Here is a 27,479-nt window from a genome sequence, read left to right on the forward strand (position 1 = left end):
TGACATTGGGAGAGTACCCAAGTTTGTTGCCAGGAGTACAGCCCTACTGATTATCTGTGTAATGCAGAAGGCTGCTGTGTTAGAGAGTCTTCACATTCTCCAAAAAGTTCTGGGTGCGTTTGACAAGGCAGCACTTCCTGGGAGAAGTCCCATTCGCTGTCTGGTCTGAACCTAACCAGCCAGTCTGTGCCAGGATCACCCAAACCCTCTTTGTAGCATTCGAAATTTTAATCTGTAAAAATGATAATAATTATGCGGATCCGATGGTTCAATTTTCAGGTCTTTAAATTGTTTAGCAGTGCTTGATGTCACCTAAGCTAAACTACGTGTTTATCAGTGAGACCTTGGGAATTATATGGAGCGGTGATTCAGAATGGATATACTTGATCGGTATGGAAGATGATAAACACGTTTTCACCTGCACACGAGGAAATTAAACTAACAAACCCATTTCCATAATCACAAGGAATATTTGCCTAAAGCAGTGTCCACTGTACGACCCCGACTACATCAAAAGCATGTGTTTATGAATCATTACCAACTAGAGAAAACACTAGGTGTTTGACAAAAGGTTAGCGTATCCTGCACCACCAGCTGCACCTGTCATAAACACATGCAAAGCTAGTAAATTCATCACCTGAAAAAAACCCATGCAATTTTAAACTAAAAAAAACTGGAAACTGCGTTGGACATTAGTTTTGTCACTGAAGCTTCAAATTCAGAAATGACCTCCACATGCTTTGCTAAGGCATTGGATTTACGGCATTGCTTTTGAGCAAGAGTCGTCTGAAATCTTCGTATAGATTAACGTTATTCTCACTATAATTAATAGTGGATTCATAATGGATATGCGTAATCCATTGAGAAGATGATCAACAAGATTTTGCCAACCAAACATTCAACAAGCCCTGAAGGTATTTTTTCCTTTTTTACTTCAAAAGTGCGACGAAGGTGTCCGATGGGAGATGTCCCAAAGTTTGCGCCTGTCCACTTCTCCTTTCACCTGTCTGTGGCGATGATGGCGTGACTTATGATAACGAATGCCAACTGGAGTGTCAAGGGTGTGAACATTTGGCATGAGTGTTGTTGAAATTAGAAACACTTTACAAGAACTAATGTATACGATCATTTCACTGAGTTATTTATTCTTTACCTCAGTTAATGTCTTATTTTATTAACAAACCATCTTTGTTTCTTACCTTTACAATATCCATGTTAACGAATATCACTTTTAGATATTTGGCTTATGTTTCGCACCAACCAATGTATAAAACAGGGTTTGGTATCACTGTAACCTTAAAACTTTCTTAAATCGTTGATTCATAATGGTGGTATGTAGTCTGTTTAGAAGATGATAAATACGTCGTTATGTGAACATAAAGTAAAAGATGTCAAACGTCTACAACATAATAATATCTCTTTCAACTAACCTTTACTTTGTTCCTTCAAAAGTGCGACGAAGGTGTCCAATGGGCAGTGTACTGAAGTTTGCGCCTGTCCACGTCTCCTTTCACCTGTCTGTGGCGATGATGGCGTGACTTATGATAACGAATGCCAACTGGAGTGTCAAGGGTGTGTACATTTGAAAAAGTATTGTTAGAATTCGAAACAGATCACAAGAATTGATAAATGCGATCATTTCAATAAGTTATTTATTCTTTACCTCAGGTAATGTCTTATTTTATTAACAAACCATCTTTGTTTCTTACCTTTACAATATCCATGTTAACGGATATCATTTTTGGATATTTGGCTTATGTTTCGCACCAACCAATGTATAAAACAGGGTTTGGTATCACTGTGACCTAAGAACTTTCTTAAATCGTTGATTCATAATGGTGGTGAGTTGTCTGTTTAGAAGATGATAAATACGTCGTTATGTGAACATAAAGTAAAAGATGTCAAACGTCAACCACATAATATTACTTGAGATATTTCCTTCAATTAAACTGTACATTTGTGTTTTAATAGTGGAACGAAGGTGTCCAATGGGGGATGTCCCAAAGTTTGCGCCTGTCCACTTCTCCTTTCACCTGTCTGTGGCGATGATGGCGTGACTTATGATAACGAATGCCAACTGGAGTGTCAAGGGTGTGTACATTTGGCATGAGTGTTGTTGAAATTAGAAACACTTTACAAGAACTGATGAATACGATCATTTCAAGGAGTTATTTATTCTTTACCTCAGTTAATGTCTTATTTTTTTAACAAACCATCGTTGTTTTTTACCTTTACAATATCCATGTTAACGAATATCACTTTTAGATATTTGGCTTATGTTTCGCACCAACCAATGTATAAAACAGGGTTTGGTATCAATGTAACCTTAAAACTTTCTTAAATCGTTGATTCATAATGGTGGTATGTAGTCTGTTTAGAAGATGATAAATACGTCGTTATGTGAACATAAAGTAAAAGATGTCAAACGTCTACCACATAATAATATCTCTTTCAACTAACCTTTACTTTGTTCCTTCAACAGTGCGACGAAGGTGTCCAATGGGCAGTGTACTAAAGTTTGCGCCTGTCCACGTCTCCTTTCACCTGTCTGTGGCGATGATGGCGTGACTTATGATAACGAATGCCAACTGGAGTGTCAAGGGTGTGTACATTTGAAAAAGTATTGTTAGAATTCGAAACAGATCACAAGAATTGATAAATGCGATCATTTCAATAAGTTATTTATTCTTTACCTCAGGTAATGTCTTATTTTATTAACAAACCATCTTTGTTTCTATACCTTTACAATATCCATGTTAACGAATATCATTTTTGGATATTTGGCTTATGTTTCGCACCAACCAATGTATAAAACAGGGTTTGGTATCACTGTGACCTAAGACCTTTCTGAAATCGTTGATTCATAATGGTGGTGAGTTGTCTGTTTAGAAGATGATAAATACGTCGTTATGTGAACATAAAGTAAAAGATGTCAAACGTCAACCACATAATATTACTTGAGATATTTCCTTCAATTAAACTGTACATTTGTGCTTTTATAGTGGAACGAAGGTGTCCAATGGGGGATGTCCCAAAGTTTGCGCCTGTCCACTTCTCCTTTCACCTGTCTGTGGCGATGATGGCGTGACTTATGATAACGAATGCCAACTGGAGTGTCAAGGGTGTGTACATTTGGCATGAGTGTTGTTGAAATTAGAAACACTTTACAAGAACTGATGAATACGATCATTTCAAGGAGTTATTTATTCTTTACCTCAGTTAATGTCTTATTTTTTTAACAAACCATCTTTGTTTCTTACCTTTACAATATCCATGTTAACGAATATCACTTTTAGATATTTGGCTTATGTTTCGCACCAACCAATGTATAAAACAGGGTTTGGTATCAATGTAACCTTAAAACTTTCTTAAATCGTTGATTCATAATGGTGGTATGTAGTCTGTTTAGAAGATGATAAATACGTCGTTATGTGAACATAAAGTAAAAGATGTCAAACGTCTACCAGATAATAATATCTCTTTCAACTAACCTTTACTTTGTTCCTTCAACAGTGCGACGAAGGTGTCCAATGGGCAGTGTACTAAAGTTTGCGCCTGTCCACGTCTCCTTTCACCTGTCTGTGGCGATGATGGCATGACTTATGATAACGAATGCCAACTGGAGTGTCAAGGGTGTGTACATTTGAAAAAGTATTGTTAGAATTCGAAACAGATCACAAGAATTGATAAATGCGATCATTTCAATAAGTTATTTATTCTTTACCTCAGGTAATGTCTTATTTTATTAACAAACCATCTTTGTTTCTATACCTTTACAATATCCATGTTAACGAATATCATTTTTGGATATTTGGCTTATGTTTCGCACTAACCAATGTATAAAACAGGGTTTGGTATCACTGTGACCTAAGAACTTTCTGAAATCGTTGATTCATAATGGTGGTGAGTTGTCTGTTTAGAAGATGATAAATACGTCGTTATGTGAACATAAAGTAAAAGATGTCAAACGTCAACCACATAATATAACTTCAGATATTCCTTCAATTGAACTGTACATTTGTGCTTTAATAGTGCAACAAAGGTGTCCGATGGGAGATGTCCCAAAGTTTGCATCTGTCCACTTCTCCTTTCACCTGTCTGTGGCGATGATGGCGTGACTTATGATAACGAATGCCAACTGGAGTGTCAAGGGTGTGTACATTTGGCATGAGTGTTGTTGAAATTAGAAACACTTTACAAGAACTGATGAATACGATCATTTCAAGGAGTTATTTATTCTTTACCTCAGTTAATGTCTTATCTTATTAACAATTAATCCTTGTTTCTTTACTTTTACAAAATCCATGTTAACTGATATCATTTTTAGATATTTGGTTCATGCTTCATGCCAACCAATGTATAAAACAAGGTTTTGTATCACTGCAACCTTAGAACTTTCTTAAATCGTTGATTCAAAATGGTGGTGAGTTGTCTGTTTAGAAGATGATAAATACGTCGTTATGTGAACATAAAGAAAAAGATGTCAAACGTCTACCAGATAATAATAACTGAGGGATTTCCTTCAAATAAACTGTACATTTGTGTTTTAATAGTGGAACGAAGGTGTCCGATGGGGGATGTCCAAACGTTTGCGCCTGCCCACTTCTCCTTTCACCTGTCTGTGGCGATGATGGCGTGACTTATGATAACGAATGCCAACTGGAGTGTCAAGGGTGTGTACATTTGGCATGAGTGTTGTTGAAATTAGAATCACTTTACAAGAACTGATGAATACGATCATTTCAAGGAGTTATTTATCCTTTACCTCAGTTAATGTCTTATTTATTTAACAGATCATCTTTGTTTCTTTACCTTTACAATATCCATGTTAACGAATATCACTTTTAGATATTTAGCTTATGTTTCGCACCAACCAATGTATAAAACAAGGTTTTGTATCACTATAATCTTAGAACTTTCTTAAATCGTTGATTCATAATGGTGGTGTGTTGTCTGTTTTGGAGATGATAAATACGTTGTTATGTGAGCAAAAAGAAGAAGATGTCAAACGTCTACCAGATAATAATGTCTCTTTCAACTAACCTTTACTTTGTTCAATGAAAAGTGCGACGAAGGTGTCCAATGGGCAGTGTACTAAAGTTTGCGCCTGTCCACGTCTCCTTTCACCTGTCTGTGGCGATGATGGCGTGACTTATGATAACGAATGCCAACTGGAGTGTCAAGGGTGTGTACATTTGAAAAAGTATTGTTAGAATTCGAAACAGATCACAAGAACTGATAAATACGATCATTTCAATGGGTTATTTATTCTTTACCTCAGGTTATGTCTTATTTTTTTAACAAACCATCTTTGTTTCTTACCTTTACAATATCCATGTTAACGGATATCATTTTTGGATATTTGGCTTATGTTTCGCACCAACCAATGTATAAAACAGGGTTTGGTATCACTGTGACCTAAGAACTTTCTTAAATCGTTGATTCATAATGGTGGTGAGTTGTCTGTTTAGAAGATGATAAATACGTCGTTATGTGAACATAAAGTAAAAGATGTCAAACGTCTACCACATAATAATATCTCTTTCAACTAACCTTTACTTTGTTCCTTCAAAAGTGCGACGAAGGTGTCCAATGGGCAGTGTACTAAAGTTTGCGCCTGTCCACGTCTCCTTTCACCTGTCTTTGGCGATGATGGCGTGACTTATGATAACGAATGCCAACTGGAGTGTCAAGGGTGTGTACATTTGGCATGAGTGTTGTTGAAATTAGAAACACTTTACAAGAACTGATGTATACGATCATTTCAAGGTGTTATTTATTCTTTACCTCAGTTAATGTCTTATTTTTTTAACAAACCATCTTTGTTTCTTACCTTTACAATATCCATGTTAACGAATATCACTTTTAGATATTTGGCTTATGTTTCGCACCAACCAATGTATAAAACAGGGTTTGGTATCACTGTAACCTTAAAACTTTCTTAAATCGTTGATTCATAATGGTGGTATGTAGTCTGTTTAGAAGATGATAAATACGTCGTTATGTGAACATAAAGTAAAAGATGTCAAACGTCTACCACATAATAATATCTCTTTCAACTAACCTTTACTTTGTTCCTTCAAAAGTGCGACGAAGGTGTCCAATGGGCAGTGTACTAAAGTTTGCGCCTGTCCACGTCTCCTTTCACCTGTCTGTGGCGATGATGGCGTGACTTATGATAACGAATGCCAACTGGAGTGTCAAGGGTGTGTACATTTGAAAAAGTATTGTTAGAATTCGAAACAGATCACAAGAATTGATAAATGCGATCATTTCAATAAGTTATTTATTCTTTACCTCAGGTAATGTCTTATTTTATTAACAAACCATCTTTGTTTCTTACCTTTACAATATCCATGTTAACGGATATCATTTTTGGATATTTGGCTTATGTTTCGCACCAACCAATGTATAAAACAGGGTTTGGTATCACTGTGACCTAAGAACTTTCTTAAATCGTTGATTCATAATGGTGGTGAGTTGTCTGTTTAGAAGATGATAAATACGTCGTTATGTGAACATAAAGTAAAAGATGTCAAACGTCAACCACATAATATTACTTGAGATATTTCCTTCAATTAAACTGTACATTTGTGCTTTAATAGTGGAACGAAGGTGTCCAATGGGGGATGTCCCAAAGTTTGCGCCTGTCCACTTCTCCTTTCACCTGTCTGTGGCGATGATGGCGTGACTTATGATAACGAATGCCAACTGGAGTGTCAAGGGTGTGTACATTTGGCATGAGTGTTGTTGAAATTAGAAACACTTTACAAGAACTGATGAATACGATCATTTCAAGGAGTTATTTATTCTTTACCTCAGTTAATGTCTTATTTTTTTAACAAACCATCTTTGTTTCTTACCTTTACAATATCCATGTTAACGAATATCACTTTTAGATATTTGGCTTATGTTTCGCACCAACCAATGTATAAAACAGGGTTTCTTATAACTGTAACCTTAAAACTTTCTTAAATCGTTGATTCATAATGGTGGTGAGTTGTATGTTTAAGAGATGATAAATACGTTGTTATGTGAACATAAAGAAAAAATGTGAAACGTCTACCACATAATATTACTTCAGAGATTTCCTTCAATTAAATTGTACATTAATTTTGTGCTTTAATAGTGCAACGAAGGTGTCCGATGGGGGATGTCCCAAAGTTTGCATCTGTCCACTTCTCCTTTCACCTGTCTGTGGCGATGATGGCGTGACTTATGATAACGAATGCCAACTGGAGTGTCAAGGGTGTGTACATTTGGCATGAGTGTTGTTGAAATTAGAAACACTTTACAAGAACTGATGAATACGATCATTTCAAGGAGTTATTTATTCTTTACCTCAGTTAATGTCTTATCTTATTAACAATTAATCCTTGTTTCTTTACTTTTACAAAATCCATGTTAACTGATATCATTTTTAGATATTTGGTTCATGCTTCATGCCAACCAATGTATAAAACAAGGTTTTGTATCACTGCAACCTTAGAAGTTTCTTAAATCGTTGATTCAAAATGGTGGTGAGTTGTCTGTTTAGAAGATGATAAATACGTCGTTATGTGAACATAAAGAAAAAGATGTCAAACGTCTACCAGATAATAATAACTGAGGGATTTCCTTCAAATAAACTGTACATTTGTGTTTTAATAGTGGAACGAAGGTGTCCGATGGGGGATGTCCAAACGTTTGCGCCTGCCCACTTCTCCTTTCACCTGTCTGTGGCGATGATGGCGTGACTTATGATAACGAATGCCAACTGGAGTGTCAAGGGTGTGTACATTTGGCATGAGTGTTGTTGAAATTAGAGTCACTTTACAAGAACTGATGAATACGATCATTTCAAGGAGTTATTTATCCTTTACCTCAGTTAATGTCTTATTTATTTAACAGATCATCTTTGTTTCTTTACCTTTACAATATCCATGTTAACGGATATCACTTTTGGATATTTGGCTTATGTTTCGCACCAACCAATGTATAAAACAGGGTTTGGTATCACTGTGACCTAAGAACTTTCTTAAATCGTTGATTCATAATGGTGGTGTGTTGTCTGTTTTGGAGATGATAAATACGTTGTTATGTGAGCAAAAGGAAGAAGATGTCAAACGTCTACCAGATAATAATGTCTCTTTCAACTAACCTTTACTTTGTTCAATGAAAAGTGCGACGAAGGTGTCCAATGGGCAGTGTACTAAAGTTTGCGCCTGTCCACGTCTCCTTTCACCTGTCTGTGGCGATGATGGCGTGACTTATGATAACGAATGCAAACTGGAGTGTCAAGGGTGTGTACATTTGGAAAAGTATTGTTAGAATTCGAAACAGATCACAAGAACTGATAAATACGATCATTTCAATGGGTTATTTATTCTTTACCTCAGGTTATGTCTTATTTTTTTAACAAACCATCTTTGTTTCTTACCTTTACAATATCCATGTTAACGGATATCATTTTTGGATATTTGGCTTATGTTTCGCACCAACCAATGTATAAAACAGGGTTTGGTATCACTGTGACCTAAGAATTTTCTTAAATCGTTGATTCATAATGGTGGTGAGTTGTCTGTTTAGAAGATGATAAATACGTCGTTATGTGAACATAAAGTAAAAGATGTCAAACGTCAACCACATAATATTACTTCAGATATTTCCTTCAATTAAACTGTACATTTGTGCTTTAATAGTGGAACGAAGGTGTCCAATGGGGGATGTCCCAAAGTTTGCGCCTGTCCACTTCTCCTTTCACCTGTCTGTGGCGATGATGGCGTGACTTATGATAACGAATGCCAACTGGAGTGTCAAGGGTGTGTACATTTGGCATGAGTGTTGTTGAAATTAGAAACACTTTACAAGAACTGATGAATACGATCATTTCAAGGAGTTATGTATCCTTTACCTCAGTTAATGTCTTAATTTATTTACAATTAATCCTTGTTTCTTTACTTTTACAAAATCCATGTTAGCTGATATCATTTTTTAGATATTTGGTTCATGCTACATGCCAACCAATGTATAAAACAAGGTTTTGTATCACTGCAACCTTAGAACTTTCTTAAATCGTTGATTCATAATGGTGGTGAGTTGTCTGTTTAGAAGATGATAAATACGTTGTTATGTGAACATAAAGAAAAAGATGTCAAACGCCTACCAGATAATAATCCTTGAGGGATTTCCTTAAATTAAACTGTACATTTGTGTTTTAATAGTGGAACGAAGGTGTCCGATGGGGGATGTCCCAAAGTTTGCGCCTGTCCACTTCTCCTTTCACCTGTCTGTGGCGATGATGGCGTGACTTATGATAACGAATGCCAACTGGAGTGTCAAGGGTGTGTACATTTGGCATGAGTGTTGTTGAAATTAGAAACACTTTACAAGAACTGATGAATACGATCATTTCAATGAGTTATATATCCTTTACCTCAGTTAATGTCTTATTTTTTTAAACAAACCATCTTTGTTTCTTTACCTTTCCAATATCCATGTTAACGGATATCATTTTTAGATATTTGGCTTATGTTTCGCACCAACCAATGTATAAAACAGGGTTTCTTATAACTGTAACCTTAAAACTTTCTTAAATCGTTGATTCATAATGGTGGTGAGTTGTATGTTTAAGAGATGATAAATACGTTGTTATGTGAACATAAAGAAAAAAATGTGAAACGTCTACCACATAATATTACTTCAGAGATTTCCTTCAATTAAATTGTACATTAATTTTGTGCTTTAATAGTGCAACGAAGGTGTCCGATGGGGGATGTCCAAACGTTTGCGCCTGCCCACTTCTCCTTTCACCTGTCTGTGGCGATGATGGCGTGACTTATGATAACGAATGCCAACTGGAGTGTCAAGGGTGTGTACATTTGGCATGAGTGTTGTTGAAATTAGAATCACTTTACAAGAACTGATGAATACGATCATTTCAAGGAGTTATTTATCCTTTACCTCAGTTAATGTCTTATTTATTTAACAGATCATCTTTGTTTCTTTACCTTTACAATATCCATGTTAACGAATATCACTTTTAGATATTTAGCTTATGTTTCGCACCAACCAATGTATAAAACAAGGTTTTGTATCACTATAATCTTAGAACTTTCTTAAATCGTTGATTCATAATGGTGGTGTGTTGTCTGTTTTGGAGATGATAAATACGTTGTTATGTGAGCAAAAAGAAGAAGATGTCAAACGTCTACCAGATAATAATGTCTCTTTCAACTAACCTTTACTTTGTTCAATGAAAAGTGCGACGAAGGTGTCCAATGGGCAGTGTACTAAAGTTTGCGCCTGTCCACGTCTCCTTTCACCTGTCTGTGGCGATGATGGCGTGACTTATGATAACGAATGCCAACTGGAGTGTCAAGGGTGTGTACATTTGAAAAAGTATTGTTAGAATTCGAAACAGATCACAAGAACTGATAAATACGATCATTTCAATGGGTTATTTATTCTTTACCTCAGGTTATGTCTTATTTTTTTAACAAACCATCTTTGTTTCTTACCTTTACAATATCCATGTTAACGGATATCATTTTTGGATATTTGGCTTATGTTTCGCACCAACCAATGTATAAAACAGGGTTTGGTATCACTGTGACCTAAGAACTTTCTTAAATCGTTGATTCATAATGGTGGTGTGTTGTCTGTTTTGGAGATGATAAATACGTTGTTATGTGAGCAAAAGGAAGAAGATGTCAAACGTCTACCAGATAATAATGTCTCTTTCAACTAACCTTTACTTTGTTCAATGAAAAGTGCGACGAAGGTGTCCAATGGGCAGTGTACTAAAGTTTGCGCCTGTCCACGTCTCCTTTCACCTGTCTGTGGCGATGATGGCGTGACTTATGATAACGAATGCCAACTGGAGTGTCAAGGGTGTGTACATTTGGAAAAGTATTGTTAGAATTCGAAACAGATCACAAGAACTGATAAATACGATCATTTCAATGGGTTATTTATTCTTTACCTCAGGTTATGTCTTATTTTTTTAACAAACCATCTTTGTTTCTTACCTTTACAATATCCATGTTAACGGATATCATTTTTGGATATATGGCTTATGTTTCGCACCAACCAATGTATAAAACAGGGTTTGGTGTCACTGTGACCTAAGAATTTTCTTAAATCGTTGATTCATAATGGTGGTGAGTTGTCTGTTTAGAAGATGATAAATACGTCGTTATGTGAACATAAAGTAAAAGATGTCAAACGTCAACCACATAATATTACTTCAGATATTTCCTTCAATTAAACTGTACATTTGTGCTTTAATAGTGGAACGAAGGTGTCCAATGGGGGATGTCCCAAAGTTTGCGCCTGTCCACTTCTCCTTTCACCTGTCTGTGGCGATGATGGCGTGACTTATGATAACGAATGCCAACTGGAGTGTCAAGGGTGTGTACATTTGGCATGAGTGTTGTTGAAATTAGAAACACTTTACAAGAACTGATGAATACGATCATTTCAAGGAGTTATGTATCCTTTACCTCAGTTAATGTCTTAATTTATTTACAATTAATCCTTGTTTCTTTACTTTTACAAAATCCATGTTAGCTGATATCATTTTTTAGATATTTGGTTCATGCTACATGCCAACCAATGTATAAAACAAGGTTTTGTATCACTGCAACCTTAGAACTTTCTTAAATCGTTGATTCATAATGGTGGTGAGTTGTCTGTTTAGAAGATGATAAATACGTTGTTATGTGAACATAAAGAAAAAGATGTCAAACGCCTACCAGATAATAATCCTTGAGGGATTTCCTTAAATTAAACTGTACATTTGTGTTTTAATAGTGGAACGAAGGTGTCCGATGGGGGATGTCCCAAAGTTTGCGCCTGTCCACTTCTCCTTTCACCTGTCTGTGGCGATGATGGCGTGACTTATGATAACGAATGCCAACTGGAGTGTCAAGGGTGTGTACATTTGGCATGAGTGTTGTTGAAATTAGAAACACTTTACAAGAACTGATGAATACGATCATTTCAATGAGTTATATATCCTTTACCTCAGTTAATGTCTTATTTTTTTAAACAAACCATCTTTGTTTCTTTACCTTTCCAATATCCATGTTAACGGATATCATTTTTAGATATTTGGCTTATGTTTCGCACCAACCAATGTATAAAACAGGGTTTCTTATAACTGTAACCTTAAAACTTTCTTAAATCGTTGATTCATAATGGTGGTGAGTTGTATGTTTAAGAGATGATAAATACGTTGTTATGTGAACATAAAGAAAAAAATGTGAAACGTCTACCACATAATATTACTTCAGAGATTTCCTTCAATTAAATTGTACATTAATTTTGTGCTTTAATAGTGCAACGAAGGTGTCCGATGGGGGATGTCCCAAAGTTTGCATCTGTCCACTTCTCCTTTCACCTGTCTGTGGCGATGATGGCGTGACTTATGATAACGAATGCCAACTGGAGTGTCAAGGGTGTGTACATTTGGCATGAGTGTTGTTGAAATTAGAAACACTTTACAAGAACTGATGAATACGATCATTTCAAGGAGTTATTTATTCTTTACCTCAGTTAATGTCTTATCTTATTAACAATTAATCCTTGTTTCTTTACTTTTACAAAATCCATGTTAACTGATATCATTTTTAGATATTTGGTTCATGCTTCATGCCAACCAATGTATAAAACAAGGTTTTGTATCACTGCAACCTTAGAAGTTTCTTAAATCGTTGATTCAAAATGGTGGTGAGTTGTCTGTTTAGAAGATGATAAATACGTCGTTATGTGAACATAAAGAAAAAGATGTCAAACGTCTACCAGATAATAATAACTGAGGGATTTCCTTCAAATAAACTGTACATTTGTGTTTTAATAGTGGAACGAAGGTGTCCGATGGGGGATGTCCAAACGTTTGCGCCTGCCCACTTCTCCTTTCACCTGTCTGTGGCGATGATGGCGTGACTTATGATAACGAATGCCAACTGGAGTGTCAAGTGTGTGTACATTTGGCATGAGTGTTGTTGAAATTAGAATCACTTTACAAGAACTGATGAATACGATCATTTCAAGGAGTTATTTATCCTTTACCTCAGTTAATGTCTTATTTATTTAACAGATCATCTTTGTTGCTTTACCTTTACAATATCCATGTTAACGAATATCACTTTTAGATATTTAGCTTATGTTTCGCACCAACCAATGTATAAAACAAGGTTTTGTATCACTATAATCTTAGAACTTTCTTAAATCGTTGATTCATAATGGTGGTGTGTTGTCTGTTTTGGAGATGATAAATACGTTGTTATGTGAGCAAAAAGAAGAAGATGTCAAACGTCTACCAGATAATAATGTCTCTTTCAACTAACCTTTACTTTGTTCAATGAAAAGTGCGACGAAGGTGTCCAATGGGCAGTGTACTAAAGTTTGCGCCTGTCCACGTCTCCTTTCACCTGTCTGTGGCGATGATGGCGTGACTTATGATAACGAATGCCAACTGGAGTGTCAAGGGTGTGTACATTTGAAAAAGTATTGTTAGAATTCGAAACAGATCACAAGAACTGATAAATACGATCATTTCAATGGGTTATTTATTCTTTACCTCAGGTTATGTCTTATTTTTTTAACAAACCATCTTTGTTTCTTACCTTTACAATATCCATGTTAACGGATATCATTTTTGGATATTTGGCTTATGTTTCGCACCAACCAATGTATAAAACAGGGTTTGGTATCACTGTGACCTAAGAACTTTCTTAAATCGTTGATTCATAATGGTGGTGTGTTGTCTGTTTTGGAGATGATAAATACGTTGTTATGTGAGCAAAAAGAAGAAGATGTCAAACGTCTACCAGATAATAATGTCTCTTTCAACTAACCTTTACTTTGTTCAATGAAAAGTGCGACGAAGGTGTCCAATGGGCAGTGTACTAAAGTTTGCGCCTGTCCACGTCTCCTTTCACCTGTCTGTGGCGATGATGGCGTGACTTATGATAACGAATGCCAACTGGAGTGTCAAGGGTGTGTACATTTGGCATGAGTGTTGTTGAAATTAGAAACACTTTACAAGAACTGATGAATACGATCATTTCAAGGAGTTATGTATCCTTTACCTCAGTTAATGTCTTAATTTATTTACAATTAATCCTTGTTTCTTTACTTTTACAAAATCCATGTTAGCTGATATCATTTTTTAGATATTTGGTTCATGCTACATGCCAACCAATGTATAAAACAAGGTTTTGTATCACTGCAACCTTAGAACTTTCTTAAATCGTTGATTCATAATGGTGGTGAGTTGTCTGTTTAGAAGATGATAAATACGTCGTTATGTGAACATAAAGAAAAAGATGTCAAACGCCTACCAGATAATAATCCTTGAGGGATTTCCTTCAAATAAACTGTACATTTGTGTTTTAATAGTGGAACGAAGGTGTCCGATGGGGGATGTCCAAACGTTTGCGCCTGCCCACTTCTCCTTTCACCTGTCTGTGGCGATGATGGCGTGACTTATGATAACGAATGCCAACTGGAGTGTCAAGGGTGTGTACATTTGGCATGAGTGTTGTTGAAATTAGAATCACTTTACAAGAACTGATGAATACGATCATTTCAAGGAGTTATTTATCCTTTACCTCAGTTAATGTCTTATTTATTTAACAGATCATCTTTGTTTCTTTACCTTTACAATATCCATGTTAACGAATATCACTTTTAGATATTTAGCTTATGTTTCGCACCAACCAATGTATAAAACAAGGTTTTGTATCACTATAATCTTAGAACTTTCTTAAATCGTTGATTCATAATGGTGGTGTGTTGTCTGTTTTGGAGATGATAAATACGTTGTTATGTGAGCAAAAAGAAGAAGATGTCAAACGTCTACCAGATAATAATGTCTCTTTCAACTAACCTTTACTTTGTTCAATGAAAAGTGCGACGAAGGTGTCCAATGGGCAGTGTACTAAAGTTTGCGCCTGTCCACGTCTCCTTTCACCTGCCTGTGGCGATGATGGCGTGACTTATGATAACGAATGCCAACTGGAGTGTCAAGGGTGTGTACATTTGGCATGAGTGTTGTTGAAATTAGAAACACTTTACAAGAACTGATGAATACGATCATTTCAAGGAGTTATGTATCCTTTACCTCAGTTAATGTCTTAATTTATTTACAATTAATCCTTGTTTCTTTACTTTTACAAAATCCATGTTAGCTGATATCATTTTTTAGATATTTGGTTCATGCTACATGCCAACCAATGTATAAAACAAGGTTTTGTATCACTGCAACCTTAGAACTTTCTTAAATCGTTGATTCATAATGGTGGTGTGTTGTCTGTTTAGAAGATGATAAAAACGTCGTTATGTGAACATAAAGAAAAAGATGTCAAACGCCTACCAGATAATAATCCTTGAGGGATTTCCTTAAATTAAACTGTACATTTGTGTTTTAATAGTGGAACGAAGGTGTCCGATGGGGGATGTCCCAAAGTTTGCGCCTGTCCACTTCTCCTTTCACCTGTCTGTGGCGATGATGGCGTGACTTATGATAACGAATGCCAACTGGAGTGTCAAGGGTGTGTACATTTGGCATGAGTGTTGTTGAAATTAGAAACACTTTACAAGAACTGATGAATACGATCATTTCAATGAGTTATATATCCTTTACCTCAGTTAATGTCTTATTTTTTTAAACAAACCATCTTTGTTTCTCTACCTTTCCAATATCCATGTTAACGGATATCATTTTTAGATATTTGGCTTATGTTTCGCACCAACCAATGTATAAAACAGGGTTTCTTATAACTGTAACCTTAAAACTTTCTTAAATCGTTGATTCATAATGGTGGTGAGTTGTATGTTTAAGAGATGATAAATACGTTGTTATGTGAACATAAAGAAAAAATGTGAAACGTCTACCACATAATATTACTTCAGAGACTCCTTCAATTAAATTGTACATTAATTTTGTGCTTTAATAGTGCAACGAAGGTGTCCGATGGGGGATGTCCCAAAGTTTGCATCTGTCCACTTCTCCTTTCACCTGTCTGTGGCGATGATGGCGTGACTTATGATAACGAATGCCAACTGGAGTGTCAAGGGTGTGTACATTTGGCATGAGTGTTGTTGAAATTAGAAACACTTTACAAGAACTGATGAATACGATCATTTCAAGGAGTTATTTATTCTTTACCTCAGTTAATGTCTTATCTTATTAACAATTAATCCTTGTTTCTTTACTTTTACAAAATCCATGTTAACTGATATCATTTTTAGATATTTGGTTCATGCTTCATGCCAACCAATGTATAAAACAAGGTTTTGTATCACTGCAACCTTAGAAGTTTCTTAAATCGTTGATTCAAAATGGTGGTGAGTTGTCTGTTTAGAAGATGATAAATACGTCGTTATGTGAACATAAAGAAAAAGATGTCAAACGTCTACCAGATAATAATAACTGAGGGATTTCCTTCAAATAAACTGTACATTTGTGTTTTAATAGTGGAACGAAGGTGTCCGATGGGGGATGTCCAAACGTTTGCGCCTGCCCACTTCTCCTTTCACCTGTCTGTGGCGATGATGGCGTGACTTATGATAACGAATGCCAACTGGAGTGTCAAGGGTGTGTACATTTGGCATGAGTGTTGTTGAAATTAGAATCACTTTACAAGAACTGATGAATACGATCATTTCAAGGAGTTATTTATCCTTTACCTCAGTTAATGTCTTATTTATTTAACAGATCATCTTTGTTTCTTTACCTTTACAATATCCATGTTAACGAATATCACTTTAAGATATTAAGCTTATGTTTCGCACCAACCAATGTATAAAACAAGGTTTTGTATCACTATAATCTTAGAACTTTCTTAAATCGTTGATTCATAATGGTGGTGTGTTGTCTGTTTTGGAGATGATAAATACGTTGTTATGTGAGCAAAAAGAAGAAGATGTCAAACGTCTACCAGATAATAATGTCTCTTTCAACTAACCTTTACTTTGTTCAATGAAAAGTGCGACGAAGGTGTCCAATGGGCAGTGTACTAAAGTTTGCGCCTGTCCACGTCTCCTTTCACCTGTCTGTGGCGATGATGGCGTGACTTATGATAACGAATGCCAACTGGAGTGTCAAGGGTGTGTACATTTGAAAAAGTATTGTTAGAATTCGAAACAGATCACAAGAACTGATAAATACGATCATTTCAATGGGTTATTTATTCTTTACCTCAGGTTATGTCTTATTTTTTTAACAAACCATCTTTGTTTCTTACCTTTACAATATCCATGTTAACGGATATCATTTTTGGATATTTGGCTTATGTTTCGCACCAACCAATGTATAAAACAGGGTTTGGTATCACTGTGACCTAAGAACTTTCTTAAATCGTTGATTCATAATGGTGGTGTGTTGTCTGTTTTGGAGATGATAAATACGTTGTTATGTGAGCAAAAAGAAGAAGATGTCAAACGTCTACCAGATAATAATGTCTCTTTCAACTAACCTTTACTTTGTTCAATGAAAAGTGCGACGAAGGTGTCCAATGGGCAGTGTACTAAAGTTTGCATCTGTCCACGTCTCCTTTCACCTGTCTGTGGCGATGATGGCGTGACTTATGATAACGAATGCCAACTGGAGTGTCAAGGGTGTGTACATTTGGAAAAGTATTGTTAGAATTCGAAACAGATCACAAGAACTGATAAATACGATCATTTCAATGGGTTATTTATTCTTTACCTCAGGTTATGTCTTATTTTTTTAACAAACCATCTTTGTTTCTTACCTTTACAATATCCATGTTAACGGATATCATTTTTGGATATTTGGCTTATGTTTTAGCACCAACCAATGTATAAAACAGGGTTTGGTATCACTGTGACCTAAGAACTTTCTTAAATCGTTGATTCATAATGGTGGTGAGTTGTCTGTTTAGAAGATGATAAATACGTCGTTATGTGAACATAAAGTAAAAGATGTCAAACGTCTACCACATAATATTACTTGAGATATTTCCTTCAATTAAACTGTACATTTGTGCTTTAATAGTGGAACGAAGGTGTCCAATGGGGGATGTCCCAAAGTTTGCGCCTGTCCACTTCTCCTTTCACCTGTCTGTGGCGATGATGGCGTGACTTATGATAACGAATGCCAACTGGAGTGTCAAGGGTGTGTACATTTGGCATGAGTGTTGTTGAAATTAGAAACACTTTACAAGAACTGATGAATACGATCATTTCAAGGAGTTATGTATCCTTTACCTCAGTTAATGTCTTAATTTATTTACAATTAATCCTTGTTTCTTTACTTTTACAAAATCCATGTTAGCTGATATCATTTTTTAGATATTTGGTTCATGCTACATGCCAACCAATGTATAAAACAAGGTTTTGTATCACTGCAACCTTAGAACTTTCTTAAATCGTTGATTCATAATGGTGGTGAGTTGTCTGTTTAGAAGATGATAAATACGTCGTTATGTGAACATAAAGAAAAAGATGTCAAACGCCTACCAGATAATAATCCTTGAGGGATTTCCTTAAATTAAACTGTACATTTGTGTTTTAATAGTGGAACGAAGGTGTCCGATGGGGGATGTCCCAAAGTTTGCGCCTGTCCACTTCTCCTTTCACCTGTCTGTGGCGATGATGGCGTGACTTATGATAACGAATGCCAACTGGAGTGTCAAGGGTGTGTACATTTGGCATGAGTGTTGTTGAAATTAGAAACACTTTACAAGAACTGATGAATACGATCATTTCAATGAGTTATATATCCTTTACCTCAGTTAATGTCTTATTTTTTTAAACAAACCATCTTTGTTTCTTTACCTTTCCAATATCCATGTTAACGGATATCATTTTTAGATATTTGGCTTATGTTTCGCACCAACCAATGTATAAAACAGGGTTTCTTATAACTGTAACCTTAAAACTTTCTTAAATCGTTGATTCATAATGGTGGTGAGTTGTATGTCTAAGAGATGATAAATACGTTGTTATGTGAACATAAAGAAAAAATGTGAAACGTCTACCACATAATATTACTTCAGAGATTTCCTTCAATTAAATTGTACATTAATTTTGTGCTTTAATAGTGCAACGAAGGTGTCCGATGGGGGATGTCCCAAAGTTTGCATCTGTCCACTTCTCCTTTCACCTGTCTGTGGCGATGATGGCGTGACTTATGATAACGAATGCCAACTGGAGTGTCAAGGGTGTGTACATTTGGCATGAGTGTTGTTGAAATTAGAAACACTTTACAAGAACTGATGAATACGATCATTTCAAGGAGTTATTTATTCTTTACCTCAGTTAATGTCTTATCTTATTAACAATTAATCCTTGTTTCTTTACCTTTACAAAATCCATGTTAACTGATATCATTTTTAGATATTTGGTTCATGCTTCATGCCAACCAATGTATAAAACAAGGTTTTGTATCACTGCAACCTTAGAACTTTCTTAAATCGTTGATTCATAATGGTGGTGAGTTGTCTGTTTAGAAGATGATAAATACGTCGTTGTGTGAACATAAAGAAAAAGATGTCAAACGTCTACCAGATAATAATAACTGAGGGATTTCCTTCAAATAAACTGTACATTTGTGTTTTAATAGTGGAACGAAGGTGTCCGATGGGGGATGTCCAAACGTTTGCGCCTGCCCACTTCTCCTTTCACCTGTCTGTGGCGATGATGGCGTGACTTATGATAACGAATGCCAACTGGAGTGTCAAGGGTGTGTACATTTGGCATGAGTGTTGTTGAAATTAGAATCACTTTACAAGAACTGATGAATACGATCATTTCAAGGAGTTATTTATCCTTTACCTCAGTTAATGTCTTATTTATTTAACAGATCATCTTTGTTTCTTTACCTTTACAATATCCATGTTAACGAATATCACTTTTAGATATTTAGCTTATGTTTCGCACCAACCAATGTATAAAACAAGGTTTTGTATCACTATAATCTTAGAACTTTCTTAAATCGTTGATTCATAATGGTGGTGTGTTGTCTGTTTTGGAGATGATAAATACGTTGTTATGTGAGCAAAAAGAAGAAGATGTCAAACGTCTACCAGATAATAATGTCTCTTTCAACTAACCTTTACTTTGTTCAATGAAAAGTGCGACGAAGGTGTCCAATGGGCAGTGTACTAAAGTTTGCGCCTGTCCACGTCTCCTTTCACCTGTCTGTGGCGATGATGGCGTGACTTATGATAACGAATGCCAACTGGAGTGTCAAGGGTGTGTACATTTGGAAAAGTATTGTTAGAATTCGAAACAGATCACAAGAACTGATAAATACGATCATTTCAATGGGTTATTTATTCTTTACCTCAGGTTATGTCTTATTTTTTTAACAAACCATCTTTGTTTCTTACCTTTACAATATCCATGTTAACGGATATCATTTTTGGATATTTGGCTTATGTTTCGCACCAACCAATGTATAAAACAGGGTTTGGTATCACTGTGACCTAAGAACTTTCTTAAATCGTTGATTCATAATGGTGGTGAGTTGTCTGTTTAGAAGATGATAAATACGTCATTATGTGAACATAAAGTAAATGATGTCAAACGTCAACCACATAATATTACTTCAGAGATTTCCTTCAATTAAACTGTACATTTGTGCTTTAATAGTGGAACGAAGGTGTCCAATGGGGGATGTCCCAAAGTTTGCGCCTGTCCACTTCTCCTTTCACCTGTCTGTGGCGATGATGGCGTGACTTATGATAACGAATGCCAACTGGAGTGTCAAGGGTGTGTACATTTGGCATGAGTGTTGTTGAAATTAGAAACACTTTACAAGAACTGATGAATACGATCATTTCAAGGAGTTATGTATCCTTTACCTCAGTTAATGTCTTAATTTATTTACAATTAATCCTTGTTTCTTTACTTTTACAAAATCCATGTTAGCTGATATCATTTTTTAGATATTTGGTTCATGCTACATGCCAACCAATGTATAAAACAAGGTTTTGTATCACTGCAACCTTAGAACTTTCTTAAATCGTTGATTCATAATGGTGGTGAGTTGTCTGTTTAGAAGATGATAAATACGTCGTTATGTGAACATAAAGAAAAAGATGTCAAACGCCTACCAGATAATAATCCTTGAGGGATTTCCTTAAATTAAACTGTACATTTGTGTTTTAATAGTGGAACGAAGGTGTCCGATGGGGGATGTCCCAAAGTTTGCGCCTGTCCACTTCTCCTTTCACCTGTCTGTGGCGATGATGGCGTGACTTATGATAACGAATGCCAACTGGAGTGTCAAGGGTGTGTACATTTGGCATGAGTGTTGTTGAAATTAGAAACACTTTACAAGAACTGATGAATACGATCATTTCAATGAGTTATATATCCTTTACCTCAGTTAATGTCTTATTTTTTTAAACAAACCATCTTTGTTTCTTTACCTTTCCAATATCCATGTTAACGGATATCATTTTTAGATATTTGGCTTATGTTTCGCACCAACCAATGTATAAAACAGGGTTTCTTATAACTGTAACCTTAAAACTTTCTTAAATCGTTGATTCATAATGGTGGTGAGTTGTATGTTTAAGAGATGATAAATACGTTGTTATGTGAACATAAAGAAAAAATGTGAAACGTCTACCACATAATATTACTTCAGAGATTTCCTTCAATTAAATTGTACATTAATTTTGTGCTTTAATAGTGCAACGAAGGTGTCCGATGGGGGATGTCCCAAAGTTTGCATCTGTCCACTTCTCCTTTCACCTGTCTGTGGCGATGATGGCGTGACTTATGATAACGAATGCCAACTGGAGTGTCAAGGGTGTGTACATTTGGCATGAGTGTTGTTGAAATTAGAAACACTTTACAAGAACTGATGAATACGATCATTTCACTGAGTTATTTATCCTTTACCTCAGTTAATGTCTTATTTCATTTACAATTAATCCTTGTTTTTTACCTTTACAATATCCATGTTAACGGATATCATTTTTATCCCCCCGGCTTATAATGCGGGGGAATATAGAGATCAGCCAGTCTGTCCGTCTGTCCATCAGGCCGTCCGTAATCGTTCTCTTTTCCGGGGCAGAATTCCAAAACCATTCAGTGTATTTGATCGAAACTTGGCAAATCTATGAGGCACATACTGAAGTGGTGCCTTTTGATATTTTGGGATTTTTCTAATTTTAATTTTTTAAAATTTTTATGGAATGAAGTTGGACATAGACTCAATTGGGGATGGGGTTCGTTTCCGGGGCAGAATTCGAAAAGCATTCTGTGTATTTGATCGAAAGTTGGCAAAGTTATCAGGCACACACCGAAGTGGTGCCTTGTGATATTTTTTTTTTTACGAATTTTTATTTTTTACAATTTTTATTGAAAGAAGTTGGACCTAGACTCCATTGGGGAACGGGTTCGTTTCCGGGCCAGAATTCGAAAACCATTCAGTGGGTAAACAATGTATGCTTCTTAAAGAACATTCAACTGTTGACTCATTACAAACAGAATTGCACATTTACTAGTGGTTACTTTACAGACAGCTGCCGGGGGGATATGTCATCTTTCTTATGACTCTTGTTAGATATTTGGTTCATGCTTCATGCCAACCAATGTATAAAACAAGGTTTTGTAATACTATAACCTTAGAACTTTCTTAAATCGTTGATTCATAATGGTGGTGAGTTGTCTGTTTAGAAGATGATAAATACGTCGTTATGTGAACATAAAGTAAAAGATGTCAAACGTCTACCACATAATAATATCTCTTTCAACTAACCTTTACTTTGTTCCTTCAAAAGTGCGACGAAGGTGTCCAATGGGCAGTGTACTAAAGTTTAAAAGATGTCAAACGTCTACCAGATAACAATCCCTGAGGGATTTCCTTCAATTAAACTGTACATTTGTGTTTTAATAGTGGAACGAAGGTGTCCAATGGGGGATGTCCCAAAGTTTGCGCCTGTCCACTTCTCCTTTCACCTGTCTGTGGCGATGATGGCGTGACTTATGATAACGAATGCCAACTGGAGTGTCAAGGGTGTGTACATTTGGCATGAGTGTTGTTGAAATTAGAAACACTTTACAAGAACTGATGAATACGATCATTTCAATGAGTTAATTATCCTTTACCTCAGTTAATGTCTTATTTTATCAACAATTAATCCTTGTTTCTTTACCTTTAAAATATCCATGTTAACGGCTATAATTTTTAGATATTTGGTCTATGCTTCACGCCAACCAATGTATAAAACAAGGTTTTGTATCACTGTAACCTTAGAACTTTCTTAAATCGTTGATTCATATTGGTGGTGTGTAGTCGGTTTAGAAGGTTTAAAGACAAATCAGACGTCAATCGCATAATAATATCTAAGGGTGTTCCTTCAATTGAACATTACAACGAAGGTGTCAGATTGGAAGTTTGTGCCTGTCCACTTCTCCTTTCACCTGTCTGTGGCGATGATGGCGTGACTTATGACAAAACCATTTCCATATTCATCATAAATCTCTGCCACTAATAACCTATTACCATGTTTTCTTTATTACTCTATTCTTGTTTAATGACACCCTGGTCGCTCGAGTTCAGCTGCATGACACTGAATTTTGTTTTGTTGAATTACAAGGGGTATATGTTTCCTTTACAATGATTGAAAACCGATGTCAGAGGGGTGACAGAAAATGTATGAGCCTAACTACACGTATGATGGCCTGAGCAGCACACTTTTACCCTTTTCGTGAACACTTGGTGTCATCACTGCTTTTCAATGATCTATTCACACCATTTTCACCACAAATTTACTTTTTACGCCAAATGGAATCAGTTTCGGCAGATACTCTGGTTGTTCACTCGCCTTAACATTTTATATCATTTTGATGGAGTGCATTGCTAATTCAATATAATTGATAGGTAATGATCGAACATAAAATGTTCAATATAGTCCTCCCAGGGTCCACACAATTTTGTCAACAATGCTGCTCTTCCATTGGTGTAGAAAGCTTCCTTTTGGTGGTGTAAAATATCCTCTACAGCAGTTGGATGATGCTTGCCAGACAGTTCTTCCTTCAGGTTTCGGAAGAAGTGAAAATGTGACGGTGCCAAGTATGGTGAATACGCAGGATGTTCAAAGCTACAGTCATGCACTGCAGCCATGCCAACAGACGTGTGTGCACATGTGCATTGTCCTGGTGGAACATTATACCTTCCACGACGTTTTGACTTTGTATTCTCACGCAGTTGCCTTTGCAGATTAGCATAATATTGGCCGTTAGTGGGCTAATCTTTCGGAAGATTTCGGCTAATCTTTCGGAAGATTAGTCCTCTGGTAGAATTTCTTTGCAATCACAGAAAACACAGTCTCACCTTCGCAGCTGATGGCATAGATTTGCCGTCTTCGTTGGAGGATGCTTCCTTTGCGATGACTGTTGTTCTGCCTGTGGTTAATGGTGGTGAGCTCATCCATGGTTACAACTCGCTCACAACAATATCTGCTGCCTTAAAACGATGTTAAATCTGACGAGAGATGATGAGTCCAGAGCGTTTCTGATCAGGAGCCAGAAGCCTTGGAACCCAATGTACTGAATCTTTTGTCATGCTCATTTCATTCCTCGGACATGCCTGCTGTATTGGGTGTGTGACGTGTGGTGATATCATATAACTATAATGATATCATGTATATATTAACATTTTCCTTAATAATTTATAATGCGCCAGATTCCATCCACCAAGTGGATGCTCAAATTGCTACACTATTTATTACCCCGGTGGTCAAAGGATCAAAGTGCACTCGATTTTCATTCTCATCTCCCTGGGGAGTATACAACCCGAGCTGCTTGTGAGGCGCTAGAAGGTTAACAGCCACATTACCTTCTCATGCTACCGGGTATCCACTCACTGCTGGGTGAACAGAGGCACATTTCGAACAAAGTCACTTGCTTAAGGAGACACCACATGTGGTACATGTGCTTCAGTGTGGGGTAGGACCGAATCCCTAGAAAATCCCAGGAGTCAAGCTGCTTAACGTGGTCACCCATCCAACTACTCTCCGAGACCGACGTTGCTTAATTTCACCTGATTTGTGATCTGTGCGCTGTGCACAGGACCACAGGACCACGTGCTACTACACCTTAGTCGGGGTACTAGTATGTGAAGGTTTACGGGTATTGGATAATCTTCGTCCTCCCCTCTTGAACTAACCTCCTAACAGAAGGAAGTCAAAGAATAATAGATGGCGGCCCGGTAACCAGATCTGTACATTTCCATCAACAGAAAATGCCTAGTCACTGTACTTATTACATGTAAACTGTTATGGGTGTACTTTACATCCTTAGGTAGGCTCAGAACGTTCAGCCACCCCTCGTATTTGTCTCATGTAAACTCACTTTCCATTTGTGTTATGACATACACGTATACACGATATTACACATATGACACTATGCTGTTTGAGAATGAAATAATAAAACATCCGATTTTTACCTACCCACCTGGCAACTTTGTTACGTTATATTCATTTTCAATAAACCGCTTTAGAAGTCACACAAACTATAGTACACCGTTAGGGCAACAATAAGAAGGCAGTGAAGTAGATCAATCATGGATAAAGAGTTGGATCACCACGCTGACATCCTTGGTTCATGTGTGAAGACTATTCTTGACGTCCCACGCCTTCAATAAGTTGGACTTTCAGCAATATTGACTCACCAATTTGAACCGTATTATTTTGAATGTAAATGTATCTTTGTACTTGAACACATGTTGTTTTAGTGGTGTGAGTAAAGTACGATGCCAAGTGACAAACCCAACTCGTCCAGAGGACTGCAAGTGTCCAACACGATTCAGACCTGTGTGTGGAGATGACAACAAGACGTACCGTAATGCGTGCTTCCTGCAGTGTTTGTCGTAAGTATATAACCGAGCCAATACACACACCAGATTTTTAACGCCACACATGTATATTCTAGCGATGTAACAAATAATCGAGTCTGGACCAGACAAACCAGCCATTGATGGTTAACCTATTATTATTATTATTATTATTATTGATATTAAACATATTTTATTGTCCCAAAAGACAAAGGGATTGGGCACAAGTACAGCACTTATTACCACCTTCTCTCTATATACAGTTATACATAATATTGCATAATGAAAATGAACAATTTACAGTTGAAGCTTCACATTGCGGTTAACCTATCAAGTCAAGTATTTGATCCCAAACGAGTAAAATATCTCTGGCACGTTCTCCATAACTGATAACTCTGAGTGTAGACATATTATGCAAAACTATTTTAAACCCCAGCTTACTCACTTAATATTTAGGCTGCAAACACATGAAAGTATACTGGCCTGAGTTTAACCTGGCTTTTATTATATTTATTTTTGATGTTTGACCAGGAGCGGCCACTTAGCCCGTCGTGGGGTCTGTCGCGGTGACAGGTTCAGAGACCTCGTCCCTCGGTTTCGTCTCCATCCTGAGACGAGGGGAAGAATCATACACTAAAATTTGAAAAGTAAGAACAGTCCTTGTACAGTCAGTATATTGTTTGTTTTTAATTTGAGAAAGAAATGACTCTATGCGTGGTCTCTTTAGTTATGTATGTTCTTTTCAATTAGAAATGCTTGTACAAAGTTATGAGGGAATAACATTGTAGAATCAATGTCGAATTGTGTGAAAGTCATTCAGTGTCAATTTGAGAAAATATGTGTATTCCATTTCAGGCGAATGCTGATATCTGCAGGATTGTCAGATGCACATGATTGAGAGAAGATGCTCAGAGATGTTGAATATATTCTAAGTTTTTCGGAAATTGATTCTTTTAAGAGAATTCTACATAAAATCCAGCTTGAAATACATGGAGGGGGTGGTTCGAAATATTGCAATCAATAAATTACTGTTACTCCAATCAGTCACTGCTTTGTATTCACAATAAACTTCAAAACAAACCGTCTTGTATTTTAGTCGTTGTTTTTTCACCTGGAAATAAAATACATATGCAGAACCTATTTTATGCCCCTCGAAAAGATATGAAACAATTGTTGCTATCAATAGATTCTAGCACGATTAATTTGGCTAGCAACAGAAGCATAACTCTCGAAATCATGAATACTTTACCATATGTATAACATGATGCACACGTTTATACCGTCAACTCGACTCAGCATTCTGCAGTGAGTGAATGAGTTTGGTTTTACGTCGCTTTTAGCATTATTCCAGCAATATCACTACGGGGGACACCAGAAATGGGATTCACATATTGTACCCATGTCGGGAATCGAACCCGGTTCTTCGGCGTGACGAGCGAACGCTTTCACCACTAGGCTACCCGACCTCCCTCAGCATCCTTCAGCAGTTTACACTATTATAACAGTTTAAACATACATAGTTCATGTAAACAATACTACCTCGACGCTGGAAGACAGAGGTAATACCATGCTCCGCATTCGTACCATTCACACGCATGAATGCACTAACTAATTCACGCACTAATTCACCTGCAAATGCACGAGGACATATGGTACAAGTAAAAATGCAGTA

General features: G+C 36.5%; 1 protein-coding gene across 1 annotated transcript; it reads left to right on the plus strand.

Moving 5' to 3' along the window:
* The first annotated feature begins 373 nt into the window (after positions 1–373).
* On the plus strand, positions 374–26,870 carry LOC124147629 (balbiani ring protein 3-like). The gene is made up of 45 exons (XM_048380651.1): positions 374–390; positions 942–1,061; positions 1,453–1,572; positions 1,972–2,091; positions 2,483–2,602; positions 3,003–3,122; positions 3,514–3,633; positions 4,033–4,152; positions 4,554–4,673; positions 5,066–5,185; positions 5,576–5,695; positions 6,087–6,206; positions 6,606–6,725; positions 7,130–7,249; positions 7,651–7,770; positions 8,682–8,801; positions 9,204–9,323; positions 9,731–9,850; positions 10,243–10,362; positions 10,753–10,872; positions 11,272–11,391; positions 11,794–11,913; positions 12,321–12,440; positions 12,842–12,961; positions 13,354–13,473; positions 13,864–13,983; positions 14,386–14,505; positions 14,898–15,017; positions 15,420–15,539; positions 15,945–16,064; positions 16,466–16,585; positions 16,978–17,097; positions 17,488–17,607; positions 18,008–18,127; positions 18,530–18,649; positions 19,056–19,175; positions 19,577–19,696; positions 20,089–20,208; positions 20,608–20,727; positions 21,130–21,249; positions 21,656–21,775; positions 22,868–22,987; positions 25,709–25,843; positions 26,339–26,454; positions 26,663–26,870. Exons 1-44 carry the CDS (start codon positions 374–376, stop codon positions 26,442–26,444), a joined length of 5,178 nt encoding a protein of 1,725 aa, XP_048236608.1. The 3' UTR covers positions 26,445–26,454; positions 26,663–26,870.
* Positions 26,871–27,479: the final 609 nt, after the last annotated feature.

This window comes from Haliotis rufescens, unplaced genomic scaffold (genome assembly GCF_023055435.1).
Source record: "Haliotis rufescens isolate VD_foot unplaced genomic scaffold, xgHalRufe1.0.p SCAF_32, whole genome shotgun sequence".
NCBI lineage: Eukaryota > Metazoa > Mollusca > Gastropoda > Lepetellida > Haliotidae > Haliotis > Haliotis rufescens.